Raw genomic sequence first — 18,537 nt, 5'->3', positions numbered from 1 at the left:
TGCTTACCCTTTTGGGAGGCCATATACACATACAATGTAGTACCTTTTTTGGGTCGTTTCCCATGCGTTGTTCTTTTTACAAACCTTCTTCAAATTTGCGCGTCTGCACATTTGCGGTGGTTTACTCTCTTTTCCCCTTTTTTTGGTATCCCCCATTTTTCCCGCGCGGCTTAATTTCAAAAGTAAAAAAAGGGGGCTTCTACCTCACCAACTGCTGACTCGTTTCAATCTGCCAGCGGTTGCCCAACGATCAAAAGCGTTTTGCATATATAAGTAGTGCTCCGTGTGTTATGCGAATGGGGCTACTCCATGGCGGCAATATATTTTTTCGTCATTTTGCCTTATTTTTATGTCATACTTAGCTTTTCATTGTCAATTTTTCTCCATTTTCATACGTACGTAATTCTCGTGGTGGATTCGTTGTGCGCCTTTTAAGGGGATATTTTATTTAACATAATTAAGATACCTATTTGCGCGTTCCCAACCAATGATATGTTCATATTTAAAAAAAAAAAAAAAAAAAAAAGTGTTTAGGGTTCCCCCCCCCCCTTTTGGAGAAACAAAACTGGGAAACAGTTAGCCAAGCGTAAGTCGCCTGTGATGAGAAATCGAGGAAAAAAAGAACAGTAAAAAATAATAGCAGTACAATATTGGGTACAGTAGTAGTATAATAGCAGCGTAATAGCAAAATAAGCGAGCCTCAAATGAATTATCCCCCCACAATTTCCCCATCTTTGCCCTTCTCGCCGCGTATTAAAAATGAGTATGTATTTCTTCTTGCTGTTCGAAAGCGTGGTACTGCTTATCAATAGCGTTTTAATTATAAATGAAAAGAAGCTAAAAAAATATAAAAAAATTGACATAAGTTTGAACAGCAATGACATTTTTGATAACATTAAGTTGTTATTCTACACGATAAGAATATATTTTAAAATTCCGTTGATCTTCCTCAATTTGTTATGTATTATCATTGAAATATTATTTGGATAATTGTGCCGCGGACATCCACGTGTTTATATGTGTGTGCTCAGCGGAAGCGTTTGTTTGGAATATGAGGCTTGTGTCCTTCCCTTGTTTATATTTCCACGTAGTTACTACTTTATGTGTAAATTATGTGTGCATGTAGAATGCCCCTTAAACAGTTACATGGCTCGAATTTCGCCCCCCCGTTCCACATGTGAAACTCCTCCCCCTATGTAAATGGGAATCCCCGTGAACACGTCCCAACACGTGTCTCCATGCGCGTGTCCCAAAGTGTGCCAACTCTGTGTGTGCCGTCTGGCGGAGAACCAAACTGTATTGCCCCCTCGGTGAATACTCCTTGTGGATATGGTCCCTCCTCCTAACCCGTCGGAAGAGTGACTAAAAAAAAGGTGTCTTTTTTTTTTGTGTGTGTGTTTACAGTTTGTCCTCTTCTCCCAACTTGCAAATGTACCCCTGTGAAGAACCGCACCGGTGCACTTGTTCAGAAATATACCCATAGGAAGTCGCCACGCGTGAACACTAAACTGAAGAGTGCAGCCCGTGCGATAAGCGTGCGCTTCGCTTGGCCCATCCGCTTCAAATATGACATCCACCTATATAACAGAAATTAGGAAGAAGCAGAAGGACTATCTAAATTGCCTATTCAGCAAGTTTGAAAAATATTCCAATGAGAAGGTGCTAACAAATTTGATAAACAAATCGTTAAATGAAATTGCGTTGTACCCCTTCCAAGATGTTAGCGACAACGAAGTCATAGATGATGTGAACGGGTACATCAATGAGCTAACAATTAATGCTGAATATAAGAGGAAAAAAATATTCAAACATTTGTGCGAGATTTTCCTAAGTGACAATTTTTATATATATGATAGGAAGGATAGATACGAGTTGAAATTCGTTATTTTAAAATTATTATTTCTGATTGGGGAAAGCAAATCAAGTGAGAATACACAACAAATTGACCATCTGTATGGTAAGTATTTTCACAAAAAAGAAGAAGAAGAGGAAGAGGAAGTGACCCCCCCTTTGAACATAAATGAGCAAAAAGCGCTCTATGATATACACAACTTTAACATTCAAGAGGAGAACAAATATCTTAAAGAGCTATACAGCACGGATGATGAGTTTACGAGATTGTCATCCCTCTCTGGAGAAGAGGACATACAAATTCGCGACCTTGAAAGGGATGATTCTTTACAGTGTGGCTATCCAAGCAATGTATACAACCAGCTAGCTAATTATCATGATCAACCAGGCGGCCACAGTGGTGAAGAACCCAATAGCAACCACTTTCACGAAACGCAGTACACCCAATATGTAGACAGCTATATGAAAAACAAAAATGATTTAACATATGAAAATGTCGTCAAAAAAATTTCGCAGTGTGTTTATGAATATCCCCATTATGAAGATGTGGGGGGTCAGTGGAGACACGATGTGAGTAGTTCCTTCCAGAGTAGCCAATCTATCGGTTGCCTTGACAATGGGTTGTCGTATAATAATATGGAGGAACATGCACATAATGCGAATGTAGGTACTAGTGCAAGAGGAACTCAGTCACATCGTCGGATTAGCACTCGTAGCTCTAGCACAACGTCCGATGAAGACATACTTGCCAGTTTTAAAATGAGGCAAAACAAAGGGAAAGATGCATCCCACCCACGGAAACCGAGAGAACAATACTTTTTTAATAACATAAACCTTTTCTATGAGGAATATGATGAAAGCAAAGGGAACGACGCGAACATTATATACGAGACGGAAATTTACAATTTGCACAACGTGTTCGCCAGTCATACGGGACAGGAGGGGCAAGAAGAGGCACCTGAAGAATTAACCCGTAGGACGAGTAACCCTCGTGAAAACACATTGGATGATAATTCATCGGGGTACATTTACACACAGTGGGGAGATTCTTCCCGTTATGTGCACAGATCGAATGAGGAGGAACCCGCACAAACGGATAATCCACAACATGGCGGCAACATCGTCCTTGCCGATAAAGGGAATATTATAAAGCCTAGAGCAACCACCAAGGGAAGGAAAAATAAAAGGAAAGGCACATTTTACGTAAGCGAAATATTTATCATAAAAGAAATCTTGATGATACTGTCCTTAAATTGCCCCATAAAATTTAAGGAAGACTTTTTTACCAACTTTTCCGATTTTCTATTTAATCACGTAATGGACAAGAACAAAATTAAGGAGGATTTTTTATTTTACATAAATATAGAAAAACGTGAAAAAGGCAAGGGAAGTGCCCCACATGGAGGTGTAACGCAATACCGTGCAGTCATTAGCCAAATGATGAGTGTCAAACAGTACAACCTAAGACGAAGGACGTTTAGAAATTATGTGAAGAAAATAAAAAAAGTTAGTATCAAATTATTTTACCTGAACATTTTTTTTTTTTTGGTAGAAAAATTTCGGTATTTTTTTTTTTTTTTGCCATACAATTTGAGGGACATTTTTAACCATATCATATATATAAGAGAACACCTCAGTCATAATGAGGGGAAGAACAGTTTGTCTCTTCTCTTCGAACAGATGAATTCAACTGGCAGCAAAGGCAGAGGGAGCAACATCAACGTGTACTACCCGGGCAATTTTCTCGAGTGCTTCATTGATTCCTTAAAGTGTATTTATTCCGAATGGATATGCGTAATAGAAATTTTGTACAACTATCACATTCTGCTGGTCATGAAGCAGTACAACATTGTGCCCCTTAGGGATGAACAAATTTTGGATGTCCTAAACAGGATGGATGGAATACGCCTTATGGATTACCTGCGGGTTGACCATTTTGTGAATTGGAAGCGTCGTAAAAGGGGAAGACAGCCACACGGGAAGGTACACCCCCGTGGGGTGATAACCCCATTTGATGAGGTCCACACTTGTGAGGAAACAAAAGCAAATACCTGCTTCCACCAACGCAGAAGCAAGTGGGAAAATGCAAGAATACTACTGGATGAGCAAAAAATTGCAAACTTCAGATCGCTCAGTCTTATCCACCTGCAGGTTATAATGAGTAAATACCTCTACGTGTGGAACAATCTCTACGACTATGTGGACTTTATGTTATCCTACCTGCTTTATAACATCGGTGTGGATGACTATACCCATTTTAATGCCCTATATGACAACGCCAAAAAGTTCTGCATCTGCTACGATATGACAGTACTGTACTGGAGGAACTGCCAAGTTGTAAATAACAAGTCGCTCGAAAAAATTTTCCGCTTCATTCTAAATGGGCTAAATGTGTACTACTCGAAACATATAAGCAGTTGGATTAAGAAGGGAAAAATTGACGATACGTTTAATGAATTTTTTGTGTACTCGCAGGACAGGGGGGATGAAGGGCCATTTGCGAATCATATGCTTTTTATAAAGAAGCAAAGCGAATTTGTCCTCTGCCCTGAATTTTTTAACTCCTTTGTTTTTTTCCTAATAAGTCTCGGAAATAACATTCGTTTGTATATGAAAATTAGTCATGAGAAGGAGGTAGACTACGTTGATTATTATTTGAAGGGGGGCAGGGAGCACCTCCGACTTAAGCGCCTCTCGAATGGCGATTATCTGGATGGCCTCGGTGAAATAATCCCTCCTGACGAATACAACGGGGGGTGCAACGACGAGTACAGTGATGAGATGGATGATGAGCGTGAGGACCCGTGTCATACCCCCATGCAACCGCCTTATCGACCCAAACGATTGCACAAAAACACCCTCAACTATTATTACAACATTGAAAATTTGAAGCACGTCCAGAATATCTCCCTAGACATCATCTCGACCCTTTTAACGATGCGCCCAAATGAGGAAAACCTCCTGCCCTACTTTAACAAATCTATTTTGGCATTAAATGTGTCATACGATTTGTACATTAAAAAGTTCCTTCAGGAAGAATTCTTTCACCTCTTCCTTCAAAGCAATCGTATTTTTTTAGATAGCCTAATGAAATATTCCTATTTGTTGGAATATTTTTGCTGTTTGCGTAGTTTAGTATTCCTCGAAATAGCTGATTTTATTTCTCCTTTTTTTGAGTTCATTTTTAAGGAGGTATCCTTTCCGCTTATCGACGAGAGGAACATGAACACGACGTTTAGGCAGTGCGTTGTGCAGAATGTGAATAGGCCTACGCCAAACGTGGACGCATCCAATTCCTGTGCGTCCTTCTTGCACAAGCGGTTTGCGTTACTCCATATGAATATACTCATGCAGAGGAATTCCCACTGTGAGAAAGGGGAAAGGGAAAAAATGTGCGAAATGAAAGAAGGGGACTACAACACAGATGCAGAACCAGATCATCTGCACTGCCTCAACGGTGAAGTGCACACTGAGGAGGAAAAACAACAAGTCCAAATTACCGACAAGAATAAAAGTGTCCTCACCAACTTTTCCCCATACCCCTGGAATTGCACCCCCCCAGGGGACCCTCCCGCAATGATAAAAATACCAGCCCAATCTGCAAAAAACGGAACAGTGCATAGCTACACCGATGGAAAAGGACAAAAAAATGCCAAGCAGGAAGAAGCCCAGCAAAGAAGGGAATCCTCCCTCTGCCAACAGTTGACGAAAAACTTTTACAAAGAAGAAATTATAACAAGTATCTTAAAGAGATTCTACTTCACCTTAAGGGAAAACAAAATGTATAACAACAATATGCGTGTTATAAGCTACAGGAATTTGCTAATAGAGACAAGAGGGAGTGGGTCCTCTTTTGTAAATTTTTTATTTGATTCTAAATGTTTGGAGAAATATTCAACGATATTTTCCTACTTTCTTGAAATAAAAAAATCTTTGCATGTACTAAATTTAGTACACATATTTTATAAGTACCTGAGGACAAAGAAATCAGAACAGTACGAATCTGTAGAGGCAATTATCATCTCTTTGTGTGTTTTAAAATATAAAGTGTTCTTCTTCCTGAACACGCTGTATACCTACTACCAGTGGATATTGAGTTTCTCGTGGAAACAGTTCATTTCTACTTTATTAAAATCGAAGTCGTTGTATCAGATAAAACATAGTCACCAGCAGTACCTAACCTTTCTAATAGAAACAATGTTGGTACCGATACGCACCAGACACGAGGAGCTGCACAATTTTTACATAAATGAGGAACACAGGAAAAATGTCCTGCTTCAGGAATATGAAAGAAAAAAGGTTGTTTTAAATTATCACAGGTATGAGAATGACCAGGGGGAGGCCGAATCCGATACGTATAATCTGTGGGGTAGCTCCACTGTTCCTTTAGAACATACAAACAATTGCGATTCTGGAGGGAGGTTCAATCAAGTGGCCCATGATCCGGATAAGTACAGACGTGAAGGCAAACAACGCGATATCGCAGATGCTACAACATGGGACAACACCAGCGGCAGTTCCCTACCTCAAGGCTCCCTCGATAAGCAATTCCTGTTGAATGAATTATTTTCCAATAACCTTCTTAACCTATTATCCATTCCTTCCCAAATTTACGATATCCTTCTAAAGGTGAGCAGACTCTTCAATGTCAGCTTCGACCTAAACTTTGACAACTCGTACGATATGGCTTTTCAGAGCGAGCACGAGATGGAAGAAACGGAAGACTACGATGAAGAGGACGACCCTGAGGAGGACGATTACGATGAAGAAATAATGAACGTAAAAAATGGAATCCTAAACAGGGGGAACAATAAAGTAGCAGAAGGGGGAAGGAAAACGCATCCAAAAAACGGACATGCAAAAAGTGATGAGAATAATCATGCAGACAGAGGGCACATTTTATTTTCCATAAACAGTTACATAAAATCTCTTGCAAACGTTTTCGATATTCACTACTTGGAGTTTGTAATGAAGTTAAATATCATTTCTTTGAATGTGGACCAAAATAGCTTCTTTGGCCCCAATAGGGATTCCAGACTGTTTAACCACATTCTGAGGTTAGACAAGAGCATCCTGAAAAAGGTAACCATTTTACAGTGTATGTTGTCTTTCCACTCGTTTAGCGCTGACCCTGTGGATGTCGCGTATAGTCAGCTACGTTAGCTCGTGCGCCAGGCGGTCATTGCTGCCATTTCGGCTGTTACAACCGTTGTGACGGCGCTTCCTCCACGTTGATTGATTTGGAAGCCATGTGTTGTCCATATTGGCACCCTTTTATTCCCCCCCTGTGGAACATTTTTTTTTGTAATTCGGTTACACACGTTGAGGGTTCCCCTCCCACCGTGTCACCACACTTTTTTTACGTTTAAAAAAAACAGTCGCATAGCGATAAACCCATTTTTCACGCGTGCGTATTCTTACGAAGCACGTGTTAATGTAAATTTCCTTTTAAGCGAACTGTGGGGCGAGGCGCACGCCGATGTGTATCTCCTGAGGGAGGATATAGGAGACACACCCCGAATTGGGTAAATATTTTTATATTTCAGCTCAGGCGTCAAAAGGGAGAGCTAAAAGAATAAGCATATGAGTAAATAAAATGGCGTAACGAAACAAATGCGGGTGGGGAAAAACTAGCACCGTTGGTAGTGCTCACATTGGTAGAGCTACTAAAGTGTTACAAAAACAAAAAATTCGACAGACGCCCAAAAAAACGCAACACAGTTGAAGAGCCGCAGCTCGTATGCCGACGCAAACATTTCCTGTAGCCCAATTTAGGGCTTCATAAAAGGGGAAATATGCTTTTATTTTCCTATTTGATAAACATGTCCAGCATCCTCTTGGTGACGTAAAATCCGCCTAAAGGTTTGGAAAAAAGGGAAAATGGCACTCTCATATAGGGATCCTTTTTGTGGGCGCACCAACGTGTCCGTTCTCGGGGGGTATGCCTCCTCTCATCAGGATGGCATTATAGATGGTACGCTGGTGAGTCATACCTGAAAGATTCACAGCAGACAAGAAGGTGGCCATCATCGACAGGACAGAACTGAGACTTCTGAAGCCACTGCCGTACTCAATCATGCTTCCGATAATTATAACACCGGAGAGCTGCAGGAGGGGAGGTCGTAAAGACGTGCATATGTGGGTATGTCCGTTTGTCTGCACACGCATACGCAGGTAGATTCATGCAAATGGCGTCACCGCAAAGCGAATGGGCCACGCTTACCGCGTTCGTGACGGACATGAGCGGAGTATGCAATGAAGGCGTGACGGACCACACGCAGAAGTAGCCAACGATGATAGACAAAGTAAATAAAAACAAATGGTGCAAATCTGACTGTGAAAAAATGGTGCCCGTCAGTAGGGTAACCATAAGTGCACAAATTAGGGAAATGTAAAAGAGCATATCTGACTCGATAAACTTTTCAGTTATGCGTGTACCCGTCGGATATTTTATCGTTTTTTTGGAAACAAGTTGATTTTCTTCCCTTTGGTCCGTCAAAAATACACTCTCACTTTTAACAAATTTTTCGACTGATCTGTCAGGTGCGTACAGAATTTTTCCATCCTTCACAACAACGAGCGCTTTCACAATATCATTATTCGTATCGACTGTAAATTGTAATCCTCCTCCCATTTCATCTAGCAGATTTATCATATTCATGGAAAACAAATCAGACGCCTGCAGTGGCATATTTCTTTCAATTTTATCTCTACCTAACACATGAACACCATTGATGATAACGTTTCTATTTGACACTGAACATTCGATATTTCCTCCCCAACCATTTTGCTTATCTCCAAATTCTGTAGACAAATCCACGGCCACACTTCCCCTCTTCATTAGTTTTATCATTTCTGTGGTCACCAATTTGGGGGACGTTTTTCCAGGCACAGATGCAGAGCAGATTAAAATGTCGCACTTGCTGATAACCCTTTTGAAAATCCTACTTTGTATGGTTAAAAAATCGTCGTTCGTTTTTTCTTCATCTTTCGCTGGTTCGTTCTTTTCTCCATGTGCTGATGATGGGATTTTTATGAATATTCCACCACAGCTCTTCACTTCCTCCTCAGTGGACGCTTTCTTATCATGTGAGTATACAATAGAACCCATACTCTTCGCAGTTATAATGGCTTGCAACCCTGCTACCCCTGCCCCTATGACGAAAACTTTAGCGGGGTTAATTTTTCCAGCAGCCGTGGTAGACGATTTACTAAACTTTGGGAGCATGAAAAAGGCTTCTATAACAGCTCTGTATCCTTGTAAGTTACTCATAGAACTTCTGATGTCTATTTTTTGAGCCCGTGTGGACCTAGGGACTTCGTCAATTGCCATATAGGTGATGTTATTTTTTTCTTCATCCTGCACAGCGATTTGAAGTAGCTCTTTATTGATGCTTGGCCATAGGTAGCTAATTAGGACTGTGTTATTTGGTACTTTCACTATGAACTCCTCACTCGGTGGATCCACCTTCAGTAGGATATTGCTCTGCCTGAGGACATCCTCCTTCGAAGCTATTTCCGCGCCGTAATTAACGTATTCCTGGTCTTCTATCATGATGCTCCTTCCTATGTCTTTTTCTACCAATATTCGGAAGCCCATTTTTTTTAACTTTGGGACAAACTTGGGCGTCAGGGGGACTATAGACAAATTGACATTTGCAGTTCCGGGGGTACAAGACGTTCCTTCTATTCCCTCTTTGGTGTTTCCCCCTTTTTCATCTCCATTATTTGATCCCCCTTTTTGTGTCCCCCCCGTGTCTTCCTTCACCAGCCCGATGACCCTCCTCGCCTTGGGGTACTGCTCTGAGAGCGCCTCCAAATTGTCCCTACTCCCGGTGGAGGAGCCCTCCGAAAGGAAGCACAAAGAACGCACTTCATCCTTCTCATCATCATGCTGCTCATCCGACAGGGAAACCTCTGGATATTTATGACTAGTGTAGTCACTTAGAACGGTTAAAATTTGATTGGTCGAATGTTTCGCATCGCCGAAAAGCATATAACTGTTGGTAAAGTAGAAGAGCGGATTGTCTATCGCCGAATACCCTGTGTTTAAGCTCCTTTTTAAAATAATTACTTGCTTACTTTTCCATACCTCGATGACTGGCATTCCATAAATTTTGCTGGAGGGGTCTAAAGAGGACGGGTTCACAATGTCGTTAGCCCCCACTACCAAAACGATATCAGCCTTATCAATAGATGAGTTAATTTCATTCATTTCTTTGACAATATTGTAGGGAATATTTGCTTCAGCTAGAAGGACATTTAAATGTCCTGGCATTCTTCCTGCAACAGGGTGGATGGCAAAATTCACCTGCACATTTCTCGACTTCAGTATGATGCAAATTTCAGCCAATTCTCTCTGACATTTACTAACAGCTGTGCCATACCCTGGAACGATTACAACATTTCTTGCGTTAATTAAATTTTCTGCAACATACTTATGTGTGGTAGAATTTACCCGTTTATTTATCTTATCCTGCTGAACTGATCCGCCACCTAATTCATCATAGTCGTCCCACCCACCTAGGATAATGTTGAAAATGTCTCTGTTCATTCCTATGCACATAATGTAGGATAATATAGCCCCTGAAGAACCAATAAGGGATCCTGATATGATTAGCAAATTGTTATGAAGGAGAAATCCACTAATAGCTGTAGCGAATCCGGAGTAAGAATTCAATGCACTAATGACGACAGGCATATCTGCAGCACCGATGGATGCAACTAAGTGGAACCCCAAAAATGAATCCACGACGAAAGAAACATACAGACACAATGTTTTCAAATAAATCGATTTAACCTGAACAAAATAATATCCAACAATGATGATAATTATAATACATACCATATTTATGACTTTTTTTATTTTCAAATTTAAAGATTTGCTGTCTAGAGTACCACTTAATTTTCCCGCTGCTACTAACGACCCGATAAAAGTTATTGCACCGATGAAGGTTCCTAAATAAAGTTCAACCAAATGTATTGTGCTCATTTCGTAATTCTCAAAATATTCCGAATGGTATTTAGAAAAGCCTACAAATAATGCTGCTAATCCGACGAAGCTATGAAATAGTGCTACCAACTGGGGCATCTGAACCATGCTCACATGGTGGGCTATAAATAATCCTATACTTATGGCTGGTATTACTATGATAAAAAATAATTCATATCTGAATCCAAACCCTACTTGGCTAAAGGTCACCACTATTGCTGCAACTATTCCTATAAACCCTAGTACATTCCCCCTTTTGGAAGTCTTGTGGTTATTCAAGCCAGTCAAACAGAGGATGAAACATAAGGCAGAAAATAAATAAACCGCATTTAATAACGACGGAACGAACGAATAGGACGATAACTCCACTTTGCCACTGTCCCATCCGCCTCCATTTCTTCCTCCCTCATAGTCTTTATAATTTCCAAGGTTACTCGAAATCGGCGGGATACTAATTTCGGGGAGTTTTATTTGGAAAAAGCTACTGCTGTTTTCGGCCGGTCCGTGCGGGCTTGCCAGCTGGTTCCTTAAACTCGATTTGCACCTCGCATAATTCATCGCCAGTGCGACCAGCAGGATGATAATTGTCTTCAACATTGCTCTCATTGTTTCTTTCCCTGGTGGTTTTGCGAGTATCTCCTTCCTAGTGCTCCGCTGTTAAGGGTACAATCTCTAAGTTCCACCCGTTACACTCCTCTTTGCCTGCGAATGCGCCGTTTCTCCACCACGTCCGCACGTATATGGGCACCTTTGCATACAACAAGCGTGCAGTCGTGTCCAGTCCCGTCCTACACAATTGCAGGCAAAATTGGACACACAAAAAAAAAAAAAGACAAACGTTACAAAATCTAACTAAACAGAACAAGCACAAGTTAAGAACAAAATTTTAAAATCGTTAGTTGTGGACAGAGAACGAATAAATCTCCTGTAAGAAACATTTGTTGATGGATATTTCCGCAACTCCACCAAAGCGTGCGTTAAACTTGACAAAAGTTAAAAATCGGAAAGAAAAACAAACAAACAAACAAAAAAAAAATTAAAAAAAAATAAGCAAACAAAATTAAGAAGAAATACCCTTTGCCCATTCAGTAGTGTATATTTATAAATACGTAGGAGAAAAAAACATCAACTTAATGATGCAAACAAATCCACTAAGTGGGCTTCCCTGCCATAAGTTAGATCATCCACAGGGATATGGTCGTAACATATACAACGTACACATGTGTTTAAATGCCCCTATGCGGGTGTGTAACGGGAATTGGCTCCCTCTTTTTTTTTTTTTTTTCCCATTTGGTGCTCCGTTTGAATGTACATACAGGTATCACCCCCGCGGTGTTGCCATACTAAGGGAGGGTCAAAATAAAGACACAAAATGGATAAAAAAAAAAACAAAAAAAAAAAAAAACGAATACATGCGCTTGTCCTCGCGGAACGCCTGCCCACTGTAGCAAAATCGTCACGATTCCCTTTTGTCTAAAATTAAGCAGGTAAAAACTGCCACCTTGGCAGAACAACGCATCGTTGCAAATCAGGCTGGAGTTAAAAAGGCACACAAATAAGGTATCCACGCAAGTGAAGGCGCGAAGGGAAAGAAAATTCGTTCTTCTTTCCCCCCTTTTGGCATACTCGAAGGGGCGTCACACGAATCAATTCGGTGAGGCCCACTTCGCAAAGTAATTTTTAAGGCTCTCACTACAATTTGTCAGTTTGCCCACCACGTAAGCGTCCTTCTCTTCTTTCCTGAGTTTATTCCACACATGCACTTCGATGTTGATGACGGTCCAGCCCATTTCCCTCAAAAGACAGTTCTTAAAATGGGTTGTTCCACATGGGGCATACATCCTGCGGGGGAGGTAAACGTGCAAAGAAAAATAGTATCGATGTGCAGGACCAGGGTATAGGCGAGTAGACTAATATAATTGGGGGGAGGGGAAGCACACTTGGCGAAGAGGCGAGGTTAATTACGCGAAGGGTTGATCACTGTGGAACATCGCTCATGAAGTTGCAGCAGTTGGCTGTCCCACGAATGGTATCATTTTGATAACCCCAATTTGGGCACTTACTTCTTAGCCCTCGTGTCGGTCTCGTCCAAAAGTACCAAATGGTGTGATGGGCCATCCACCTCAACGGCAATTTTTTCCCCCGTTGTGTCATCCCTTATGGCCAAGTCGATGGACAAAAGTTCCTGCGCCATGTACTCATTTTCGTATTTCACTCCAAATTTGTCTAATATTTCGCATACCTGTTGGTGGAAATCTGATATATTCTCGCTAGCAGTATTATGGTGGCCATTTTGTAATTTTTTTTTTTTTTTCCCAAGTAGGCTCATAATATGATCCTTCAAAGTGAGAAAATCCTCACAAAGGTGAAAATCATAATGGGAATATTTTAACCTTAACCAAAAGGTAACAATCATATGTAAGTGCATATAATTTTGTTCCCTTACATTTACAGTATTCCAATTGTAGGCGTTAATAAAATGTGCTATTTCTTCATTTGCTAAATTTACAATTGCAACGCCCCATAAATATCTTGCTAAAAGTAAAAAGGTAACTCCTTTATATTTGTGGAGAATTTTAATTTCACTTAACAGGAAGGTGTATATTTTTTTTAAAAATAGTTGATCATTTTTTATTTCCATTTTTTGTCTTTTATTCTTTTCCTTCCTATTGGTACTATGTTCCACCTGCTCTGCATAGCAACAGGTAAATGCGTACACCCATGCCATGGTTCCATACAGTTCTGTGATGACACTCAACTTGAAGCCTCCCCTCCGTTTACCCTCCTGATCAATAAAATAATCACGCAGAGTTATGCTCCTTGTGACAGCTTGGCCCATTTTATGGAACAACCTTCTGTTGTATACTCTCGATTTTATGTAGTACAAAAAAATGGAAATAAAATTTTCAGGGGTTACATTTTGGTATATCCTTTTGGTTAGCAAAAAGTTGGTAATTTTTCCTGCCAAGGTAAATTCCGTTTTATGATAATACGACATGCACCATAGAATTTTCCCCAGCAATTTTACCTCCTTATCTGTATCTCCCCAAGTGTGTCTTTTCTTCTCTCCTTCGTTTGTGGCTCCCTTTCGTATGTTAATTCCTACTTCCTTCACGCATAAAGCGTACGCCCTTTTGTTTTCAACTTTGAGCAGCGTAAATGCCTCCATTAAATATGCCAGGTTGAACAAATTGGGGTTTCTGCAGGAGAGTATTTTCGTCTCCGCGTACTTTGCGAGTTTCCTTAGGGATGGGGGAACGTCGTATCTGCAGAAGGACATGTCTGCATCGAGATGGTCACTGGTATGAGCCAACTGAACAGCTTGGTCAGCTTGGTCAGCTTGGTCAGCTTGGTCAGCTTGGTCAGCTTGGTCAGCTTGGTCAGCTTGGTCAGCTTGGTCAGCTTGGTCAGCTTGGTCAGCGTGGTCAGAATATTCACTTCGTCTGAGGGGCTCTCTTCCCCCGCTCCTTCCACTGGGGGAATACGCACCCACCCCGTACAGACAATAAACGCGTGCGAAGCAGGGCAGCACAATGCACAGATTTTTCGCACTCAGCGTGCTGTGCCTCCTCAGCGCCTCATCGCACAGTGTGTCAAAAAAATGTCGATCAAAGCAGTGCATTCGGTAGCAGTTCCTCACGAAAAGGGCTAGCTCATCCTGTTCGAAGGTTTCAATGAATTTTGTTTGACCGGAGGGGGTAGAAGAAACGTCCGATACCATCCCATAGGAGTGGCTTCTTCTCTCCACGTATGTCTGCTTTCCAAACTGTTGGAGAGGACCACACGAGTTAACCTTATCTCTAATATGCGTACTAATAAGCTCACTGCTGCATTTCAACTCCGCGCATAGATAGGTAAACTCCACCAAGTCCCGCACCCCGCAGGTGTCTATATGCTCAATAAATTTATTGCAAAAATAGCTTCGTTCAATTTTCCATTCAAAATCGGATTTGGTTAAAGCACTCAAAATTAGGAGAATATCCTTCACGGTAAAATGAACATTGTGAAAATTATTTTTTTTTAAATGTTCCACCATACTCGAATTGTTAATGTGGAAAAAAATGGAAATAAGGTGGGCCATATTTTTGGACGACATTTTTGCTATCATTTGGTCGCTTATCATTTTGTTCATTACAACGTGGTCGAATATGTTTACAATTTTTTTTATTTCGGCGGATAGCCTTTTCTTAGTTGTCATTCCTGTTACGCTTTCTCTGTCTCTAGGCCTATCTGGATTCCCTTCCCTGGATAAAGTACAAAAATATTTCATGTATCGGAAGTAGACCCAGCACACATCAAGCAGATAATGCGCCTTCTTCGTGTTCACACTTTGAAAAAACGTGTTAGTGGTGTATCCATGGAAGTAGGAAAAAATTCTTAAAAATTCTTCGCCACCACGATTGACCATCCTATTACACTCCCTTAACTCACATAGTCGCGGAAAAAGGGCAGAAAATTTATAAAAAAAACTAACAATGTCCTGCTCCTTCATATGGGTAGAGTATTTCCCAAGGAAGGTTAGCACATCTTTAAATATTTTTTTCAATTCCTTGGTGTCCATTTTGTCATTCGCACTTTTTATTCTTTCGATGAAGAGGAGCAAACTACTTCTTACCTCATTGGTTGGAATATCTGTCTTCTCAAACGGTACACTCACGTTGATTGCCTCTTCAATGTAAGTGTCACTTTTTATGTTATCATTTTCGGCGCTGCTGTGATAGTCACGCTTTTGATGCGCGCCTAGTGATGTGCTTTTGGGGGGTACTTGGAATGGGGAACCAATAGCCGCGTTGCTCTTCCCTATTGCAAACCCTACACATTTCGCCGTACCTTCCTTGTTGCTGTGATAAGCCTGTTCATTCCCCGTCCGGCCATGGGGTAACATCACTTCACATAAGAATTCACCACGTGGAGCCTCCCCACAATGTTCGTTCTCCTGCCTTGTAGTGTTCCCCTTTTGAAGGAGCAAAATATCCACAGACAAGTTCACCGCGTTTTTATGTTCCAATAAAACAGCTACATTTTCTTTCCCCTTAAGAAGGTTGGAGACCAAATTGTATATAACCTTATGCATGCCGGACACCTCCACGTCATGTTTCCTTCCATTCATGTTTATCGCCTTTTTGAATGTCCCAAAATGCCTTTCAAAGGTGTCGACATTGTTATGCAAAACACGTAGGGCATTTAATTCTGCTCTGTTAAAATATAGATCAATTATCTTCCCATCTTCTAGCAAGAAGGACAGAAGGGATAAATAAAAATTCGTCAACATGGGATATGAACTGTTCAGGTAGTTTTGATTTTTCAAATAATCTGATAACTTAGTAAAGCAACAGAGGAACAATTTTGCTGAGTATATATATTTAAGACTTAACGACCATATGATTAAAATTAAGTTTTCCAGGGAGTAGGTGATCATGTAGACTGGTACCTCTTTGTGTGTATTTTTTTCCTCCGTCTGAAGTGTATCCCCCCCACTTGGGTTCCTCCTTTCAGCGCACCTATTCATAATTTCCTTTTTTAGCAATTGATACAAAAAGATATTTTTTCTTGCCCATATATTTGTTTCCCCTCCTTTTAGCGCTCCAAGGGGGGTTCCCACTGGTGTGTATAAAAACGGAAATTTGCATAGGCAAAAGAGGAGGGTTATTAGATCCTTACTTTTTATCCATTTCAAAAAATCCTTCGAGTGTAAAATCTGGTCTACTGTGCTTTCGAGTAAATCTTGGGGAAATATATTTTGCCTCGAAAATGACAGAAGCATGTTGACCACAGATTCGTACTCCCTCGCATGGACTATTTCCTTATATACATTTCTTCGCATAATAAAGTTTTTCACTTTTACGTAAAAATGTAAGTTTGAATAATTTACATAGGAGTAGCTATATAGAAGCATTATCAGTTCCTTACTCTTTAGCAGAGGCAAGAGATTCGTACTCCTCTCGTAGTATCGCTCGTGTAATTCTTTGTAATGTTTATTCAGCTTGCTTAATGACCAAAGCACAAGGACATATCGAGAGGGATTTAAGGATGGTAAATACGCGTCTGCATAGTAGCATAAGAGGCTGAACTTATTACATGGGGTGGGGCTTCCCCTGACTGCTTCGCGGGGGCAATTTTTTCCATCGTGTTGGTTTTCCTCCCCTTGGGGAGTATTTGTCTTCAGAGGAATACTTCTAACCGTACCGTCTCCATCATAACCCCCCGACAGGTACACACCACTGACATGCTCCCCCTGCCCATTTAAGACAAGAACCCTTTTCAGCCACTCCACTTCACCCTTACACGGATGTGCGAAATCATTGTGAGGCACCGTACTGGCAAAGAGGTGCCTGGTGTCACCACCTTGGAAAAGACTGGCATACTTACTAAGGGACCATATGAAGGAAGAAAAGAGTCTTTTGTTGTAGTTATTAATTTTAACACTTTTCTTTTGGTCAATAAAATACTGAAAAATGATGCTAATTTTTTCCTCTATTTCGTCATGGATATATGTTATACGTTTTAAGTAAGTGGGGTCATCCTTCCTGCTGCATATTATTTGCATTAACCGGTGCACATACGTTACGTAATTAATTATATTGGCATTTTTTTCGTTCTTCCTTATTATTTTTACTATTTCGAGAATATTTTCATTTTTCAGAATTGCCTTGTTAATTTCAATACATTTGGATAAGGCATTTTTTGTTCCTTTATTTCTGTTTGTGGTAAAAAAAGCACTTTCCTTGTCAGCCAACCAACGTTTTCCTATTTTTAGCACCTTGCTGGTAAGACCTCCCCCCCTCAACATTAATATGTCTCCCTGGATGAGAAGTGTGTTACGCGCGTTCAAAAATGATTCGATCTATCTACAGCATACATGTTGCCACGTTTGTGTTTCCCTTTTCCCATGCAGAACTCTTCGGACACCCCCCCCACAAGTGGTAAAAACGTTCCTACGATTAGATACGTGCGTGTGGATTTGATGCATCCTATGTGTCAACATTTTGTGTTATCTCGACATGCTCGAAGTTTGGAAGCCATATGCATTGCAATTTTGGAAAGAAGTGGCTCAAAGAGAAAAAAAAAGAAAAAGAAAATAAACAAAAAAAATACATTGCACGCTTGGGGGAAAAAAAAAATTCAATTTATTTTGCACCACATTTGCCTTTCACCAAGTAATGCACATAACATGGATGACAAAAAAGTTACCACATTAAAGCAAAATGAGTTAACCCCCAAAGGAACCCCCCAAAAAAAAATGTTGTAGAGATTGCTCACTTTTTTTGTACTTTTACATGCATACCTTTAGACTTCACTTGGACCAACATTTGGGGAGCACACAAAAAAGTAATACACCTCCTCAATGCACATGGGGACACGCTGAAAAGTGCTTCGAAAAACGCAGAATGCGTGAAAATAGTTCATAAACGAGTGGTGCAAAAAATGAAACCGGTTAGTTTGCCCATGATTATCGCACAGCCTTCAATTTTAGTGCATTCCAATTAGCATCCTTAACGAGTAGCGCACCTGGTACCTATTCACAAAAAAAATTAGCGATGCTCACAATTTTTATGAGTGGTTTACACAGTTAACATTTGCACCTGAAGGATTATTTTTTTAAACCAACCCGTTTGGAAACACCTTTTGCTGAAAATGTCCAAATATGAAGCATGTGTTGGTGGGGGAACTGAAAATGCCAGTTAATTTCGTTC

The 18,537-nt window shown here is 40.6% G+C and overlaps 4 protein-coding genes across 4 annotated transcripts; 2 read left to right on the top strand and 2 right to left on the bottom strand.

Moving 5' to 3' along the window:
* Positions 1–759: 759 nt before the first annotated feature.
* PCOAH_00045850 (Uncharacterized protein) lies at positions 760–990 on the top strand (the record flags this gene model as incomplete). Its single annotated transcript, XM_020061369.1, has 1 exon — positions 760–990. The coding sequence occupies one exon, from the start codon at positions 760–762 to the stop codon at positions 988–990; it is 231 nt and encodes a 76-aa protein (XP_019916420.1).
* Positions 991–1,566: 576 nt separating this feature from the next.
* Positions 1,567–7,014, top strand: PCOAH_00045840 (Uncharacterized protein; the record flags this gene model as incomplete). The annotated part of the gene is made up of 1 exon (XM_020061368.1): positions 1,567–7,014. The coding sequence occupies one exon, from the start codon at positions 1,567–1,569 to the stop codon at positions 7,012–7,014; it is 5,448 nt and encodes a 1,815-aa protein (XP_019916718.1).
* A 646-nt stretch (positions 7,015–7,660) lies between these two features.
* On the bottom strand, positions 7,661–11,449 carry PCOAH_00045830 (NAD(P)(+) transhydrogenase (AB-specific); the record flags this gene model as incomplete). The annotated part of the gene is made up of 3 exons (XM_020061367.1): positions 7,661–7,707; positions 7,845–7,956; positions 8,075–11,449. 3 exons carry the CDS (start codon positions 11,447–11,449, stop codon positions 7,661–7,663), a joined length of 3,534 nt encoding a protein of 1,177 aa, XP_019916089.1.
* Positions 11,450–12,489: 1,040 nt separating this feature from the next.
* On the bottom strand, positions 12,490–17,633 carry PCOAH_00045820 (Uncharacterized protein; the record flags this gene model as incomplete). The annotated part of the gene is made up of 3 exons (XM_020061366.1): positions 12,490–12,685; positions 12,907–14,125; positions 14,282–17,633. 3 exons carry the CDS (start codon positions 17,631–17,633, stop codon positions 12,490–12,492), a joined length of 4,767 nt encoding a protein of 1,588 aa, XP_019916378.1.
* Positions 17,634–18,537: the final 904 nt, after the last annotated feature.

The sequence above is a fragment of the Plasmodium coatneyi genome, chromosome 12 (genome assembly GCF_001680005.1).
Source record: "Plasmodium coatneyi strain Hackeri chromosome 12, complete sequence".
In the NCBI taxonomy this organism is placed as follows: Eukaryota; Apicomplexa; class Aconoidasida; order Haemosporida; family Plasmodiidae; genus Plasmodium; species Plasmodium coatneyi.
The sequence above is the reverse complement of the archived record's forward strand: the minus strand, read 5'-3'. Positions and strand labels throughout refer to the sequence as shown.